Here is a 19263-nt window from a genome sequence, read left to right on the forward strand (position 1 = left end):
GTGGAATAATGGGCATGTAATGCCCAAGAACGGAGTGCTTCTCACATGAAAACCCATAATGTAAAGCAGCAGTTCTCACACGTTTAGGTCACTGAGACTCTGCAAAGTCTCAAGAGCTCTAATTTATGTAAGTTATGCTTATCAATATGTACCACCGGAGAAATGGAAACTGAGGAAATCTTAAACCAAACACAGGAATAGACAAGACTAGGAGCTAGGGATGTAGCCCAGGGTGGCATCCTTGCCCAGAATGTATGCAGCCTTGGGATCAGTCCTCCACACACAAAAAGAAATATTACACACACACACACACACGCAGTTGTCTTTCATTTCCCACCTGAGTATCACACTTCATTTAGTCTCTAGTAAATGCCTTCAAGTGCTTGAGAAAATAAGAATTTAAAAGGCAAGCCAGGCATGGTGGCACATGCCTATAATCCCAGCTCTGCAGGAGGCTGAGGCAAGAGGATCTCAAGTTTTAGTCCAGTCTGGGAAACATGAGACTCTGTCTCAAAAATTTTTCAAATAAAGTAGAATTTAAAAGTCAAACAACATCTTAGCATTATTACAAAAATAACTTGGTACCCCACCTCCCTTTGAGGGTCTCAGGGACTCCCAGGGGCCTCTGAACACATTTTGAGAACCACTGATGTAGACCCAACCTTGAGTTTTCTGGAATCTCCTCCAGGGCTGCAGCTTAGATTTGTCAGGAGAAGAGGCAAGTGGACAGTCCCAAGATTTCCCACCTTTCTTCCATCAGAGAAACAGAATTTTTATTAAAGAAAATTTTATATTTTATATGCTTTTAAGTGCATGACATTTCCACAAACAGCAGACGGTACACGTGGTGGAGGACTCAGGAGTCCACCCCAATGAAGCTGGAGACGTCACTCATACACCCAACGTTCAGCAACAACAAATCCCCAGAAGACGCATCTCTCAGAGGGTGTCCTGTGGAAGTGGTGGAAGACTTGTTAGGCTTCCAGAACTGTCTTTCTCTGACCCTGGAATCCCATGATAAGTGAAAAGAAAACAGAAAATGCCAGGCCGTGCTCAGCGGGGAGGCTTGCCCAGTGAGTGTGCGCAGGGCCGGGTTCCATCCCCAGCACTGCAAAAACAAAGCAAAACAGAAACGTCGTCTTAAATCATGAGGAGGATGTGTATGGTACGATGCAGCGCACATTAGAGAAAAGAAACCGGAGGATAGAAAAAGATATTTCCTTCTTAAAAAGAGGGAAATATTTCAATCAAGCATTGCTATTTCAGTTGTAAGACCAGCATATGCCTTAAGGTTTTTAGAAAAATCCAAAAAGGAGGTGTTTCCAGTGAGGGGAAGTTCATAAAATATACCAGAAAGAAGACATATTGTAATAAAGAGAGAATATTACAAAAATATTGTATTGCAACTGTTTAATAAGTAAATATATTTACTCAGAAATTATTTAGTGTGGACCTATAATGCACCTGGCACTAGTCTAGGCAGGTCATAAATATAAGTGCTCTTTTTTTTTTTTTTCTTTTTTCTTTTTCTTTTTCTTTCTTTTTTGCAATGCTGGGAATGAAACCCAGGGCTTCACAAATGCTAGGCAAGTGCTCACAAATGCTAGGCAAGTGCTCCACCACTAAGCCACAACCCTGTTCATAAACACCCTTTTCAATTAAAAAAAATCATCATATTAGTTTTGGAGGTTATGAACGCAAGAGAGGCACAATCGGGGTGTAGCATCTGTGGCCACCTTGAGGACACTGGGGAAACTCTGGCAATGGGCTGTGGCAGTTTTAGAGAGGGAGCTGTCTCTCTTCAGGAAGCTGGAAATTGGAATCTGCCCTCAAGTCCCTGAGACACCCGGTTCCAGGACGAGCTTCCACTGCTCTGGACTTGGACGTCCTGAAGCACACCTCACAAGCCCCCTGTTCAGGGTGTGGAACACAGAGCTCTCAGGAGGAAACGGTTCTGGGATTGAAGGTGCTGATGAGGAATTAGCCAAGTTATTTTTAAACTCTTTCTGAAAGACTAGCATACGCATACATCTGGCAGCATCGTGATCCAGAAATGGACCATGACAAGCCCTGGTGTGGTCCCTTGAAGTCACCACTGCCCCCTTTGGGGAACCGCTCTAGGCGCTTCTGGCTGGGCAGCTGCTTTGTTGCATTTGAGCTGTGCCTTAATGGCAGGCTGCAGGACACTCTTCGCTGCTGGCTTTTCTACTCCGCATCACAGTGAGGAATTCAGCCCCCTCTTTGGATGGCTGAGGCTGCTCCTCTCAGGGCTACGTGACCCTCTGCACTGGGATGTGTCCCAGTTGGTGTGTGCATTGGAATCCTTTCCTAAATACCTCTTATCAATAGAGAAGATCAGAACTTCCCTTACGCCCAAGGAGGGACCTGCAGATATAATCGCCCTCCCTTTTCCACTTAAATTGGTCTAACCAAAGGAATTTTTTGTTTTCCTTCCTTATCAGAATTAGAATTGATTCAACTCTAAATTAAGCGTCAATCATTTTGACTAGGGGTTGTGGCAAGGATAAAGGGGTTAATATGTGGATAACTGTCCCACGTGGGGTTTTTCCTCATTCCTAAGAAATCAGCCTGGCTCTTGATGAGGATCATTTCTCCCAGGAGGGACCAAGTCTGGGGTTTCTTTCTGATCCCAGGACAGTGTCCTGTGCCCAGGGCTGCCAATCAGTGTTTGGTCCTGGTGGACAGAGCAGACGAGGGTGGAAGGGAAACAGCATTCAAACAGGATGCAAAGTCGGGGCGGGGGGAACCCAAAATTACTGATTTAGAAAATAAACGGTGTTTACGCACAGAATAACACGATTTCTTATTCGAACATCCCACCTCTGACATTAATCAGAACCTTCACTTTGAGCAGGATGTCATCTTTTCCAACCCTAGTAGTTTACAGATTTTCTGCTTTGAAGTGGAGGCAGGGGTGGGGTGGGGGAACCATCCCTGCCCTAAAAGGAATGAGGAAGTGAGAGCCGAGCAGTGTCTGGCTGGCTCTGTCTGTGTGACGGCCCGTGATGTTCCTTCCGGTCCCAGCAGTATTCTGAATTTCCACCTGCCCGCCCCTGCCGTTTATAACACACAGCACACGAAGTCAGAGCAGGACAGTCCCTGCTGTCAGAGAGTTAGCAAGAGCAGAGTGTCATGCTGTGCCTCTCCTTTCCCACAGTGCACCCGAGATAAAAGGACTCTGGCCAGAGACCCTCGGAGGGTAAGTACGTAGACCAACAGGACTAGAAACGAGCTCACTGAAATCCAACAGAAAACTGCTAGGCTGAGGGACGTGCCAGTGTTTTAAAAGCTCCAAATGGAACTCCTGGCTTCAACGTGAAGGTGGCACTCCTGGGGTGTAGGAATTCTTTAAATGTTATCTTTGGTTCATGTTTACTCTAAGTAGCATCCTGGAGATACATTTTGTCTTTTTTGAGTTGAAAAGAAAATCAATACTGAGTAATTACTACAGGACTTGAGAGCACTCCAGAAAAAATGCTAGCTGTTATTGGAATTGATATTCAGACCATCTCTTGTTGGGAATGTAATAATAAAATAGCAGTGTCTGTGGTGGTAAAGAAATCCAGCTTAAGGAATTCAGAGATAAGCACTTTCAAGTGCTGTTCTTAGTGGCATCTGACATTTGGTAACGGGCTGAATGAGAACTTTTCTAATAGTTTCAAACTCTGCTTTGGCACAGAGACACCGAAATTGGCCAACTTATTCTTTTCCGTATGATTTATCGTAGACAGAGTCAAGGTCCCACAGGAGTGAAATTCATCCCTGAGCAGCCAACCCAGATTCCAATGAGGTTGACAAGCAGTTTCGATGCAGTACGTGCCTCTTTTATATCTGCTCATTCATATTTTCTAGAGGCAAGAGCCAGAAGACGTTTACTTAATTTTTTAAAATTTTTTCTCTTTTAGTCAAAGACACTAAATGCCAATACTATGGAGACATTAATTGAATGTCAATCAGAGGTAAGGAAATGATTTTCTCAACTTTTTATCTGCACTACGAAATGAAAAGCTTGCTCTTTTAATTGAATATTATTTAGATTGTTTAATTATCCGTCAAAATTTGACATCATAAACACAATTAAATGTATTAGTTGGGGTCTTCTAATTGAGATTTTCTATGTTGACAATCAACACAATGATACTGATTCTACAAGCTAGAAAAACAATGACTTAATTTTTGAGATAAATAAAATGCTGTATGTGTATTTTGTGGATAAAGACTGGATAGGTTTCTTCCGTTGTGATTTTGACAGAAATAAATATATTTTTAGGGTGACATCAAGGAACATCCCCTGTTGGCATCATGTGAGAGTGAAGACAGCATTTGCCAGCTCATTGGTGAGTTTTGAAAACATACTGGTCTCTGCAAGTGTTAACGACCAGTGGTCTTGGTTTGCGAAAACCACAGTGTTTTACTCTACTAGGAATTCTTTTTTTATGAGTGTTCTCTTACAGACCGCAGAACATTAACCCTTGATGTCTCCACTAAAGCGGCAAGAGCTGTCAGAGGAGAGATCCTCTTACAGACAAACAGGAGATACAAAGGGTTTTTAGTGGGGCTGACAAGTCTCCTGGCTGCTTGTTTGGACAGTTACAGCATGTGTCCGTGAAAATACATAGTGCCTCTCTGTGTTCTTCCTTCCTAATGGAGAAAGCACCTAAGAGCTCATGAAGCAATTGTTCTTACTCTCAAACTCCAAAGAGCCTACCATTTGCTCTTGACTTTTTTTAACAATGCACTTCATTGTAACATGACCCTGAGCCAGTTTTCCTGAAGGGTCAGGACAGGACACTTCACTCCCATCCAGCTTCCACTTGCCAGTACACAATGTGGTGTCACACATGCCAGTCATTTAGGAAATGTGGATGTCACGACAGGATAAATGGAGAAGAAGGAAGGAAGGGAACTTCTGAGATACACGAGCAAGTGCACATTCTGGAGTTTGGAAGAACACTGATAATGTGTGGCTGATAATTTCCAAATGCTGGGTCTAGTTTCCAGCCTTCCTGAAGCAATCTACCACAGCCCCTGTCCTAAAGCAGCACGCTGAGTGATGTGACTCCCCCTAGTGACTGCTTAGTGCTACTGTGACTTTGGAGGGTTGATGTGGCCCGTCCTGCCCAGAACCTTCTAAAGGATCTTGGGCAAGTCACTTCCTCTCCTGTTAAGTTTTGTTTTCATTACCAGCCAAAGTAGGGATTTAAAAAATAATCTATTTGGTCAGAAATGTCCTCTGAAGTTATTAAGGCCAATACAGTAAGATGGTCATTTATGACCGGCATAGTGGGGTTTTGCTAATTTCCTGCAGCAAATAGCTGATGAAGGTAAAAACAGGAAAGGTGGGGACGATGAGGAACCTCGGTGTGATGTGCTGGGACTGGTTGCCCTGGTAACCGTGCAGTTGTTTTTTCAACTGGTTTTTCTAGGTCAGAAGTCGTGCCCTCTGCTTTCTCAGTTTTTCTGAATTATTTCCCCTCATGGCATCCAGGAGATGCCCGTATGTGACCGGCACAGCCATTTTCGTGAGTGGATCGTTGCTTATCAACATCGTAAGCTGACGTTTCTCTCTCTCATGCTTTCCTGGCGGTAGAAGTTAAGAAGAGAAAGAAAGTGCTGTCCTGGCCCTTCCTCATGAGAAGGCTCTCCCCTTCATCAGATTTCCCCGGGGCTCTGGAGCCAGAGTTGAAAGTGTCGCTGTTTGATCAACCCTTGTCGATGATCTGCGGTGAGAACGGCACCCTGCCCAGGCCCATTCAGGTGAGTGCGCTTTGCTTGTAAACCTACCTCAGTTTATGTTATGTGAAAAATCCTTGCAAAACACGAGGGTATTTTCCCCTGCTAACCTTGTTGGGGTCAAACTTTGAAATTTTCCATTCTTGCAAATGGTGCTCCTACATCCAAGTGCGGTTGGGAGAGAAGATGCCAGTTTAGGTTCTAGAAATTAGTTATGTTTGCCCCTGAGCTCAGGGTGATGGTCTCTTCCTCACTCCCCTGACTTCACGGAGGCAAGAAGGCTGGAAATTTGCAGCTGCAGAAAATCAACAGGCAGAGACAGAGTATAGAGGATCTGATCTGAGATCCAGTGTTTTTGTGGAAGTATCTGACAGGAGGGAAGCCCGATGTTATTTTAGACTGAAAAGAGGGAGCGTGCACGATTTCCCTCTCAGGAAACCAACAGGGTGAAGGGAGAGGGTCGGCAGTGACTGCACAGGAAGCCAACTCGGGCCTCAAGACTTTCGTTACGACTATCTCAGGATAATAAGAGAATTAACTCTTGGGGAAAGGATATTTTTGATGGGTAAAGTTAGGGAATATTCATGTACCTATTTTAATTCTCTTTCTCCAACCTGTATAGATTTTCATATATTCATACCAGCAAAGTACGTGTCCAAGCCCTGGGTCACCATTTCCTGTTCCCATATCTGTTCCTACAGGACATTCTCACTATTCTCTGCCTTAAAGGCCCTTCCACTGAAGGAATATTCAGGAAAGCAGCCAGTGAGAAAGCAAGAAAGGAGCTGAAGGAGGCGCTCAACTGCGGAGGATCGGTGGCCCTGGGAGGGCTCCCGGTACACCTGCTGGCCGCGGTCTTCAAGGTGAGCCACCACGCCCGGGTGGAGAGCCTGCCAGAGGGCGCTGCCTCTGCTGCAACTGGAGCCTCGTATTGTGGTTGAGCCTCTTCCTTCTTTTCATGAGCTCCACAGTTTCAGTGGCCCTGGGTTTCAACTGGAAGGGGTACATCTGTTCCTACAAAATGTCGGAAATTTCCTTGTCCCATGGCCAAGCTCACACCCCTAAATCTGGACCCTCAGAATTTACTCATTTGGGGAGGGTGACTCTTCCTCTCCCTGTGGGTTAGGAAGTCCCTGACACAGGGTGAGTCTGAGAGAGGCAGCCTCAGATGAACCAGACGCAGGGACGCAGGGACAGTCTGTGAAGGACCAGCACGGGCACCCGGGGGCAGAACAGAACCAGGGGAAGTCAGGCAGCGGCACAGCGTGTGACATGAATGGGCCAACCCCCTTTCCCCTCCAGGACTTCCTCCGGAGCATCCCCCTGAAGCTACTATCCTGTGACCTCTTTGAGGAGTGGATGGGCGCCCTGGAGAAGCAGAACGAGGAGGACAGAATTGAAGCCCTGAAGCAGTAAGTCCTCAAAGTCATTCTAGGAGGCCAGGGCCCCCATCTCCGTCTTTTGCCCCTTCATAAAACTGACAAAGCGGAGCTGAGAAGATAGCTCCTCTCGGAGACCACTTGCCTGGCATGCGCGAGGGCCATGGTTTGAATCCCTGGACCCTCAAATGGGGCGGGGAGAAATAAAAAACTCTTTGCTGGGGCTATAGCTCAGTGGGTAGAGTGCTTGCCTTGCAAACACAAGGCCCTGGGTTCAATCCCCAGAATCACAGAGGAAAAAAAAAACTGGCAAAGTGCGCCACAATCCACGTTTCACTCAAATTGTGAACTTAGCGAATCAGGGTGTAACTGCTCATCCACCCCCAGAATAAAAACCAGGAGGTTCCCTGGCTTTTTAAAAGCAGTTTTAGCCAAATAGAAGAAAGTACTTCTTCAAAAAGTAGAAAGTGACTTTAATACTCACAGAACCCAAGGGTTGGGGGGATCTAAAAGGGTTGGGAGTTCAAAAAGGTATGAAAGAAAAATCAAACCTGAGATTTGAACGCAGACTAGTCAGCAGAGCGTAGGAATCAGGATTATTCTTAACTACCTCGGTTGGTGTCGAGCAGGACAGCACTTCTACCATAAGCTTCCCTCAAACGGTAGGAGAGTCGTTTGGAAGGGACCGTTCTCTTCTTAAAATTCCTCCACCTATTCTGTGTTCTTATAATTAACAAAAATGAAAGCTATATAAGAACACATTCCAGTGAGTCACAGTGATTACGTACATAAACAACAATGTGATCTCTTGGAGATAGCACTTCTGCCTAAGGAAGCCTATCTATGTATTAGAAATGTCCCCAACAGCTAAACACTTTCAATGAAAACTTTACAGACATGAAGACATCAGAGTGTGTGTTCAAAAAAAAAAAAAAAAATACTAAGATTATCACAATAATTTTCTACCTAGTCATAAAACTCTTTGATAACAATAATCCTTCTGAGAAATGACAAAAATCTGTGTATTGGGGTCACCATTTCATTTTTTGAAAAAGTGAGACTTTTAAAAATCCAATTGGTTATCATTAAGTGTTAACGTTGATATTTAAGTGCTGCCTGGACCACATTTATGAACAGGCCCTTATAGACCAACTTGTTCTCAGGATGATATAAAGATAGGTCATCTTGGTTTGGTGATCACAGTTCCAAAAAAGACAAGAAAACCAGTCTTGTAATGTTCAAAGAGAATTTCTACAAAGTTAAATGATTAAGCAACAAAATGGTCTTGAAAATAAAAAGGCGCTCTGGTGTTTAATGCTGGCTCGCTTCATAATTTAAGACCCGTATGAATAATAAAGGGTGATGCTACTGTCACAGTTAGAGACCTTGTGGCTTATCAGTCCCATTCCGTGTCAGTTGCTGCTGAAGTATCTGAATGGACATTTCACAATTTTAGTGGGAAGAGGCACCTTCCCCATTTTAAAGGAAGTCTGGTTTGGGCAGAAACTTCGAACAAGCTACAATAAAGCTGGATAGGTCATCAGTCCCTTAGAAATTAATGCCCCTTCTCTTTATTCCAGGGTTGCAGATCAGCTTCCCCAGCCCAACCTCCTGCTGCTCAGGCACCTGGTCTATGTGCTGCACCTGATCAGCAAAAACTCCGAGGTCAACAAGATGGACTCTAGCAACCTGGCTATCTGCATCGGCCCCAACATGCTCACCCTGGAGAATGACCACAACTTGTCCTTTGAGGTCCAAAAAGACTTGAACAATAAGGTTTGTTCTGCTTATTTATGAGAAGCTCCTGGTTTATGATCTCACCCTCTGTTTGCAAAAGCCAAGCGATGAAATGCTTCTGAATTTCTCACAGTGACTCAAGGTCACAGTAAAATCTCAAAAGCAGAGTGCTTTGGTCACAACTCCACCTTCTTAGATACAGGTATGTGAGGAAACTGAAGAAATCTGTGCCCTGTCTTCCTAGGAGTCAGAGACATCACAACTGGATAGGGAAGCCCTCTAGTTTTAGTCTGTGTATTGCACTCTGGCAGTCCAGCTACCAATTTGGAAATTTCAGTTAGTTTAAAGTCAAAGGTTTTTTTTTTTTAATTCTTCAATTTAAAAATGCATGTTTCAAAAAAAACTCTAACTTGAATGTATATTGTTACCAAATGTCAGTATGCTCTGGTCTCATTTGGGCACCACCCTAATAGTTGGCTTCCAGTATGTCCTCATTCTTGCCTCTGCCCTAAAGCAAATGGCCCTCAGGCTAATGATCTGCTTGTTTTTCCTCACAGGTTAAGACATTGGTGGAATTCCTCATTGACAACTGCTTTGAGATATTCGGGGAGAACATTCCAGCTCATTCCAGCATCACTTCTGATGACTCTCTGGAACACACAGACAGTTCAGGTACAGAATGTACTGTCACTTGATTAAGATTCTGGGCAGAAATTCGTGCCAGTCCATACTAGGGAGGTGAAGACTCCCTGGTATTTGAAGACGTTGCCCTCACCAGACTCCAGTCTGTAGGAAGTCAGTAAATATGAAAACCTTGCTCTGAAATGTTCTCATAACACCTCCTCACGCCCTCTTTCAGCCTCAGCCTGGAACTCTTCCCCTTCATAGTCTAAATCACAAATAGCTTCTGATTTTACTAAGGAACCTTTAGCTATAGATTTGGGTCAGAAACTTTAGTCTCTATATAATGGAAGGTAAGTAAGTCTATTAAAATAGAAATGGACCCAATAAAGGAGCCATCCAAAGGATTGATTTTAAGATTTAAAATCAAAAAAGTTTTCAGTGAAGATTATCCTTCCGTCTCCTTCACTTTCTCTCTCTCTCTTGTTCCTTCCTCCCTCCTTCACTCATTTCTTCTTCTTTACTTTTCTTCTCGTCTAAAATAAATTTGGAAAGAAATAAAATTCTAATGTGATATATTTCTTGTCATTCACGTTCCAAAACAGTTCCACCAAGTCACCTAGTACCATAACTGGCATGAATAGGGTGACCTCTAATGAATACAATTTCTAAAAGTACTTGAACACAAAGTTCACCTCTTCCTTAACTTTCCCCAGACGTGTCGACCCTGCAGAATGACTCAGCCTACGACAGCTACGATCCTGATTTCGAATCCACCAGTGCCATCAACAATCCCAGCAGGCAGCCCCAGGCACCCACAGGCACAGCTGCCAGTCTGGACATCAGGGGGCCACAGGACACCTGTGAGTTAAACCTGGAGCCAGTTGTGAGCACGGTAGCCAGACTGAAGAGCTCCATGAGCCAGGTAGACAGGAGGTTCTCGGAACCCAGCATGCCAGTCTCTCAAGAGTGCCTTGAGAGCCAGGTGACAAACCAAAAACTAACCAAAAGTGAGGACAACTTCACCATGCCCCGGGAAGGCTCTCCTTTTGAAAATGAGGAAACCGAAGACCCATTTCCAGAGGAGGTCTTCCCTGCAGTAGAAGTCAAAGCCAAGAGACCCGTGGACTTGAAGATCAAGAACTCAACCCCGGGTCTGGCTTTGCTGCAGGGACCAGGATCCAAAGCCTTATCCAGCGGCTCCCTGGATGGGTCCTCTGACAATTCACCTGCAGCTTCTCCTTCCTGTCCCAAGAAAAATTTCTTCACCAGACATCAGTCTTTCACCACGAAGACTGACAAAAGCAAGCCCAACAGAGAAATTAAAAAGCACTCCATGTCATTTTCCTTTGCCTCTCACAAAAAAGTGCTGCCCAAAACCCCCAGCTGTGGGACTGGGAAATCCAAAGACTTTACCAGAGACCAAGTCAAGAAGGGCTTGAGAAGAGAAAGCCAGCTTGCTGGAAGAATCGTCCAGGAAAGCAGGCCTGACATCTACAGCCAAATAGCCACAGGCTGCAGCTTGCCCCCTGGGGTCTCAGTCAATGATGTGTTCCAGCTGGTTGACCAGAGGAGTCCTGGAAGCCCACCATCCTACCAAGAGGCCATTCAGTGCCAGGTGTCCGGACTCTCCGACTACGGCAGCCAGACAGTGGGAAGTATGAGGGCAAGAATGCTGAGCCAGGACTCCATGCGGCCATCTCTTCTGCCTACTCACCATGGAGGGGACTGCAGGAGTATCTGCCATGAAGAGGCATTTAGTGGACGCAGCCTATCTTCCATGACTGAGTGTTGGGAACAGGGTGGCACCTCTGTGGAAACTCGAGGACCCGGGACGACCCCGGGGCGGCCTGAGCTTCCCAGGCTGAGGACTGTGTCTGAGCTGATACAGAAGGACAAGCGGGACTACCTCAGGCGACGATGTAGCCAGCCGATCTTTGAGGCTGACCACCTCCAGTATGTTAAAGAATCCTACATTTAGGAAGGAAGGCCATTAGCCATGACTAGCTGGTGGCATCTCTGTACATATGGGACTGCAGAAAGAACTGTTTGTAGACTGTGTTCAAAAAAGTCATGAATAAGCTCTTTCAAAAAGTTGTGAAGTGCCCTTCCTGAGGACAGCTGCGCGGGGGGCTTCACAGTTTCTGTGCATACCTGGATTTGTGCAATATGTAGCAAATGTATAAACTGTATCAGAGACAGGGTGTTAGGTGCGAGGACTGTCTGCCAAATCCATGATTGCATGTGTTTGTGTCCTTGCAGTACATTGCTGTTCTTCACCTCCTGGGGCATATTTTTGTTGATTAGTGTCTTAAAATCATCTTTGCTTTGTTATTGTTGCCTCAAATGTCAGGCCGATTTTCACATTTTCCACCAATTCCGTCTAGGGAAAAATGTTTAAATCTTCAGTGTACGCTTACTCTACTAAGGGGGTTTGCTTATTAGCTAATTACAGCAGAAGAGAGAGAGAGAAAGTTCAGTGTTGAGAGTTGTCAAGAAACATTAGGAAAAGATCATAAGGAAAATTAAGAAAATACTTACATCGTTTTAATCATCTGATTAAATTAGGATAGATTAGTGGGAAAACATTACATCCATTTTAACTCACTTAGAGCACTTTGAGTTTCTTTGTTCGTTGGTGTCATGCAGTAGTGCATTTTATATGCTTTGAGGGTCATATGCAAAACTTCAATGTAATTTCACTACAATAAATTACCTTCCTTATTTGAAAGTGAAAATGTTCTTTTTTTTTTTTTTTTTTTTTTTTTTTTTTTAGGTCTGGGAATTAAACTCAGGGGTCCTCTACCACTGAGCTACATTCCTAGTTCCTTTTATGTTTTATTTGAGGCAGGGTCTCACTAAGTTGCTGAGGCTGACCTTGAACTTGCAATCCTCCTGCCTCAGCCTCTGAGTTGCTGGGATTACAGGCATGCACCACCACACCCTGCAAAATGCTGGTTCTTACTGACTTGTTACCTCCTTTCCCTCATTGAAAGAATCCACCAAGAAATTGACTCACAAACTGGTTCATCAGCAAACACATACTAACTACACATTCATCATTCTAGACCAACAGGCCTGCCTGGGGACCTGAGTTCAGAAGACACCCAGGTCTCTGGGTGTTCACAAAACCATAAGAAATTCCCACTATAAGCCATTTTTTTCAATGAGCAGTCATTCAGAGGCCAGAAAAATTTAGTGTGTCAATACAGGATGATATAATAAATGTAAAATTGCCCATTTCTAGTGATTTAGGCTTTTCAGTGCTTTTAAATATCTTTTTTATTGATGCTCAATTTGCTTAATTATTACCAATTATAGTGATAAAACATTGTGACATATTAGAATTTTGCTGCTCAATGATATTTATCTAGTATCTTAGAGTACTGGACTTCAGTTTTCCTTATTTTGTCAATTTTTTCCATAAAATACTGTGCATACTTTTGACATATTACAATATTTTCACGTTGGCAAACTACCAGATAATGAAGAGCTCTTCTTTTCAAAGGTGAGTTATTGATAATGTTGTACAAAATTGTAAAGCAGATTGCTCAAGGCAATGCACCTAAGCCTGATATTAAAAATGCTCTATTAAGTCCCCGTAATGGGGCAGACCCTCCCCAGGTGACTGATAATGAAGAAGAGCAAGGCCCTTCCAGAATTGAGCACTAATAGCAAGAGAGAATTTTAGCAATCACCGTCTACTGGACACTATGCTAAGTATTTCAGTATTGGATTAAAAAAAAAAAAATATATATATATATATAGTTACATAGATTTATAGATCTATATGTAGATAAATATATCTTCCACCATGGTCTAAGTGACTTCTTAATGGGAATCACCTTCAATGGGTCACTAAGACTGCAAGTTGGGAAGCTTCAAATGTGTTCCCACCTTACCACTGACCTGACTGATCTCCATGTGACCCTACCCAGGTTATGGAAATCATTCCCAAATTTCTTTATTTAAAAAAAAAATCAGGGACTAGAGATGCACCTCAGTAGCAGAGCTCTTGCCTAACATGCATGAGGCCCTGGGTTCAATTACCAGTACCACCAAAAAAATGAGTAAATACTTAAAATTAAAAATAAGAGGTGAGGGTGAGACTGGCATTCCCCCACACATGTGCTCACACTGTTGGAGACACATGGCTTCTGGCAATCAATAACATCTTCGAAGGGTAGAGGAGAAGATGCAGTTACCATCTCAGGTATTGTGTGGTGTGGGGACCCCACTTCCATCCACGTGGTCCATGACTTTCTCAAATGGGATTTTCCAATCTGAGTCCAAAACATATTTGTTTGCAAGGCTGCTGCAGAACGGACCACAGACTGGGTGTGTAGCCAACAGAGAGGTACCATCTCTCCATGTGGGAGGCTCGAAGTCCGAGATCCCGCGTCGGCAGAGCCGGATCCTTCTGAGGACTGTGAGGGAGGCTCCGTCTGTTCCAGGCCTCTTCCTGGGCACAGATGGTGTCACCCTGTATTTCTTCACAGTGTCTTCCTTCTATGTGTGTCTGTCTTATAGGGACGCTCACTGGTCACGCTGGATTAGCGCCTACTCTAATGGCCTCACTTTACCTCTTTAAAGACCCTATTTCCAAATCTAGTCACATTCTGAGGTAGGCAGTTAAATGTACATACAGATTTAATAAGTGTATAAATTTTGGTGGGGGGGAAACAATTCATCTCGGATAACCAAATTTTGAAAAATGGCCTTCAAAGATACCTTAATTACACCAACATAGTTAATAATTAACCATAACCAGAGGCTAGGCTTCCAGTGATAGTTGGATGGCACTAACACGATACTTCATTCAAGAACCCAGGACACCAGGGTTCCATTCTTCATGGACATTGTAAGGTCCTGTGTTGGTCATTTTTCCATCACAGTAACCAAAATACCTGACGAGAACAACTTAAGAGGAGGGCAAGTTTGTTTTGGGCTCATGGTTTCAGAGTTTCAGTTCATGGTCAGCTGGCTCTGCTGCTCTGGGCCTGAGATGAGGCAGAACATCATGGCAAAGGGTGTTCAGGAGAAAGCAGCTCTGTTCATGGCAGCCAGGAAGCAAAGGGAGAAAGCATGCGAGAAGCCAGGGACAAGATATATCCCCAGGACATGCCTGCCCCCCACAGTGGCCTGCTTCCTCCAGCCACGCCCCATTTACCTCCAGTTACCACCCAGTAGCATATTCAAATTATTAATCCATCAAGTGGATTCATCCACTGATGAAGTTACAGCTCTCATCATTGCCCAAAAGTCCCACCTCTGGACCTTCCTGCATTGGGGATCATGCTTTCAAACCTCAAGCTTTACACGGGACTTTAAAGATCCAAACCATAACAGGGCCACAAAACGGCAAATGGGGCGATCACAAATGTGCCTGAGGCCCCCGTGCAAGGCACACGTGAACCGGGGCTGGAAGTCAAGGTTTCCCCTTAAACCCACGTCAGCTCCCCTGGAAAATTTTCTCTTCTCCTATAAAGACAACTGAAGTTGGCTTTTGCTGGCGCTGAGCACAACTGCCACACCTCAGTCACACCCCACACAGCCTCCAGGGGTGTTGCACTGGGTCCTCCAGCAGCCGGAGCAGCAGCTGGGGTCTGCAGCACTAATAAATCAGACAATGGCTAACAGCCACAGTGCTTCCGGTGGCCAGAGAGGAGAATGTCCAAAGAGCTGCTGCAAACATTGTGGATCCCAACAAGTGCCCGAAAGGACGGAGAGACGAATGTCCCTGACTGGATCTCATGAAAAGACCACCAGGACTTGCTTTCCTCCTGAAGGGTCAAGTCTACAAAAGACCAGTGCAATGGGATCCCACATAGTTCAAGTTTCTTTTTGAACTGACTCATATAATCTTAACTCTTCATCGACCAAGGGGGAATTACTGAGGAGTCAAAAATAGAAATATTTCATTAGAGATGGAAGTGAATCCCATTTTAACACTATTTCTTTTTAAAAATGTTTTTATTTGTTCTGATTAGTTGTACATGACAGTAGAATGCATTTATGCATTTTGATAGCTCATACATAAATGAAGTGCGAGCTCCCATGTTCTGATTGTACACGTTGCAGGGTCACATGGGTCATGCAGTCACACATGTACATGAGGTAATGATGTCTGTTTCACTCCACTGTCTTTCCTGCCCCCATTCCCTTCCCCTTCCTTCCCTCCCCTTCACCTACTTCAACTGTGAGCTGAGACCCTGCATTTCATCCACTCCAGAACACAAACCAAACGTGAGGAAGAACCAGTGGCAAGAAGCATACCGAGAGGGAAGCACTGCAAGGCAAGCAACCCTGCAGAAGGCAAAATCTGTCCAGAGAAAAGGAAATGCAGTGTGCACATCTCTGTGGGAAAGAAAGACCACGTGTTGACCCGGACAGAGCACGCGACCCAAGTGCAGCGAACCTGAGCTGACGAATGTGGCCAAGTCCACTCCCACAGACCAGGCACTGACCCTGTCTGAGCTGCGGTTTCTCCACCTGTGAAATGAGGAAATCATAACGTGCATGAGCTGAGGAATGCGTGTGGCAGAAAAGCCAGACGACAGAGGCGTACGCAAGAGGAGGTCGGGACAGAAAGCTGGAGAGGGAGCAGCAGAGGAGCTCCAGAACAGGCAGGATCCAGCACGATGCCAACCCAGGCTGCCCTGTTCAGCGATTACTAGGTCAACCACGCCAGCAGCGGGACTGCCCCGCAGCGCTCAGCCCTGAGAGCAGAACCCTGGGTCCCAGCACATCACAGGGCCCCGCGCCAGGCCTGGACTCCCAGCCCACACTCCCAGTCAGAAGCAAGACAAATCTGGACCATTCTGGGAAGGGTTTTGATGTCACCGTTGGGGGAAGCTGAGATCGATTCTCAGGACATTCATTTCTCTGCTTGTTCCTCCTCACTTCAATCCTGCATTCAAGACACGGCAGCATGATCTAACTGGAAGAGAAAATAGTCTGATCCTAGCTCCATTTATTACGTGAATGTCATCTTTAGTAGGCACCTAAGCTTTTTTTTTTTATCTTTGCTCTTTCATCAAGATAATAAACTATTTTATTCTTCCATTGGATTATCTTTTTGATCGACTTTATTGAGATATAACTTACATGCGAATCTATTCAAAATGTACAACCAGTTAAACTGCACCTGATGTTTACACCAGTGGAAACACAACCAGTCAAAACACTGAACACAATGTTGAAAAGGTTTGGCAGCGCGATTTGTTTCACTTGGTCTTGTTGATAAATGTATCTTGGTTATCCATTCTAATGGAAATGTAATAGCATCTCATATGATTTGAATTTTCTATTCCCTAGTGATGCTGAGCAACTTTTCATGTGTTTATTGGCACTGGTGAAGTATCCAATCTTAAGACCGTTTTCTTTAAACACACGGAATTTTAGAAGTATTTTATATACTCAACATACGTACTCTTTTGTTTGCAAATATTTTCTCCCAGTCTGAGGCTTGTCTTTTTATTTATGTTCTGTTTCTGGTTATGTTTTTTAACTGCATCTGTTGAAGAGCAAATGATTTTATTTTATTTATTCTTGTTGTTGTTGTTGTTGTTGTTATTATTTAGGTATTGGGGATTGAACCCAGGGGCATTTTACCACTAAACTACAAACCCAGTCCTTTTAATTTTTATTTTGAGACAAGTTCTCTCTAAGTTGCTGAGGCTAGCTTCAAACTTGTGATCCTCCTGCCTTAGCCTCTGGGGTCGCTGAGATTATAGGTGTGCTGCACCATGCCTGGCTCCAGTGATTTTATTTTGCTGAAACCCATCCCAATATTTCTCTTGATTGTGTTTTCTGTGTTCTGTTGAATGAATCCTTTCCTAAACTTTTCACAAAGATTTTTCTCCTTTGTTTTCTGCTACAAGTGTTAAAGTTTAAAATTTTATATTTCAGCTTATCTATGATCCATTACAAGTTAATTTCTGTGTATAATATGAGGTAAGACTCAGTGAAGATTTTTTTTTCTTGCACATTGAAAGACTACTTCTTGAAAAGACCCTCCTCATTGATTGCCTTGAAACCTTGTGAAAAATCAACTGATTGTATATGTGCAGATCTATTTTTGGACACTATTCTCTTTCATTGATCTATATTTATTCTTCTGCTTATATGTCACTGTTTTATTATTGAAACTTCACTGGAAGTCTATACATTACATCATGTAAGTCCCCCAACTTTGTTCTTAAAATTATTTGGATTACTTTGCATCAAGCCCTTTGCATCAATCTAAAAAAAATAAATTCTTCTGAGACAGGATCTCACCAAGTTGTTTAGGGCCTTGCTAAATTGCTGAGATAGGCTTTGAACTTGCAGTCCTCATACCTCAGCCTCCCAAATCACTGAGATTACAGGTATGTGCCACCACACCCAGTAATCCATCTAAATTTTAACATCAGTTTGTCAACTTCTGAGAATTTGAGTTGAAGTGAATATATGTATCAATTTAATGAGAAGTGATACCTTAAAATTGTTGAGACTTCCATTTCATGAAAATAATATATATTAATAATTCCACTTATGTAGGGCCTTTAAAATTTCTCCCAGCAGTATCCAGTGATTTTCAGTGTACCGTGAACATCTGTAAATTTATTCCCAAGTATTTTGTTTTGGAACCTATTATAAATAGAAATGATTTTTCCATTTATTTCCTAGTTGTTTGATGTTGGAATATAAGAAAAGAATTGACTTTTGCATTTTAACCTTGTAAACCTGGCCCTCCTCACTTATTACTTCTAGTTGTTTAATGTAGCCTTAGTGTTTTCTGTGTAAATAATCACATAATCTGCAAACAAGGAAATTTTTGCTTCCTCCTTTCCAATCTTTGTCATTTTGTTTCTTTTTATTCCTTTATTGCAATGGCTAGGGCCCACTTCACTATTGAGTAGAAATGGTGAAAATGAGCACATTTGCCTTTTTCCTGATTTTAGTAGGATATTATTTAATGTTTCACCTTTATGTGAGACTGGCTATAGGTTTTTAATGGTGTTCTTTATAAGTTTGAAAATCATCCCTTACATCCTTTGTTCAATACAATTTTTTATGAAAGGATGTTGAATTTTATTGTAGTTTGTTTCTGCATATGAAAATTATCATATGGTTTTTCCCCTTTAGTCTGTTAAAGTGGTAAATTACAACTGCTTCATTAATGTAAACAAACCTTGAATTCCTGGAATAAACGTTAATGTGCATTATCTATAATGTGTGTGTGTATGCTCTATGATATTTTATCTTTAACACATTGCTTTAACAGTCTCTCCAAAGTATCATTGGATTTGATCTGCTACTGTTTTGTTCAAGATTTTTACATCTATGTTCATGAGGGATATTAGCCTATAATTTCCTTTTCTGTAAGTCTCTTTTGGAAAAATATCATAATTTTCTAGTTCTTCAGATTTAGAGTAGTTTAGGATTTTATTCTAGACATTGTGGGTATTATATATCCAAGACTCTAAATTCTTTTATATTCACCCCAAGATTATTGATATTTTGTTTCAAAGGGCAATTGACCTGGTTATATTCAAATTGCAAATTCTGTGTCTTCTATGGTGGGTGGCAATTCAAATCTCAGTTCAACACTAACCTTAGCTGCAAGCTGCTTTACATCTGCCCTGTACACATGTGGTTTGCTGAGCTGCTAGAAACCTGGACAGAGTTCAAACACAGAATCTAGGTCACCCCTTCTCTGGCTCCGCCCCTTCAAGGACTGCCCCTTAACTCTCGTGCCCATAATCAGTCCCTGATTCTTCCAACCAGA

At 43.2% G+C, this 19263-nt stretch overlaps 1 protein-coding gene across 1 annotated transcript; it reads left to right on the forward strand.

The window, feature by feature from the left end:
- Positions 1 to 3093: 3093 nt before the first annotated feature.
- TAGAP (T cell activation RhoGTPase activating protein) lies at positions 3094 to 12229 on the forward strand. The gene is made up of 10 exons (XM_079146600.1): positions 3094 to 3220; positions 3749 to 3833; positions 3927 to 3980; positions 4292 to 4358; positions 5612 to 5778; positions 6456 to 6617; positions 7057 to 7166; positions 8714 to 8909; positions 9428 to 9542; positions 10208 to 12229. Exons 2-10 carry the CDS (start codon positions 3807 to 3809, stop codon positions 11470 to 11472), a joined length of 2163 nt encoding a protein of 720 aa, XP_079002726.1. The 5' UTR covers positions 3094 to 3220; positions 3749 to 3806; the 3' UTR covers positions 11473 to 12229.
- The last annotated feature ends 7034 nt before the right edge of the window (positions 12230 to 19263 follow it).

Source organism: Sciurus vulgaris (assembly GCF_902686455.1).
Source record: "Sciurus vulgaris genome assembly, chromosome: 7".
NCBI classification, from domain to species: Eukaryota; Metazoa; Chordata; class Mammalia; order Rodentia; family Sciuridae; genus Sciurus; species Sciurus vulgaris.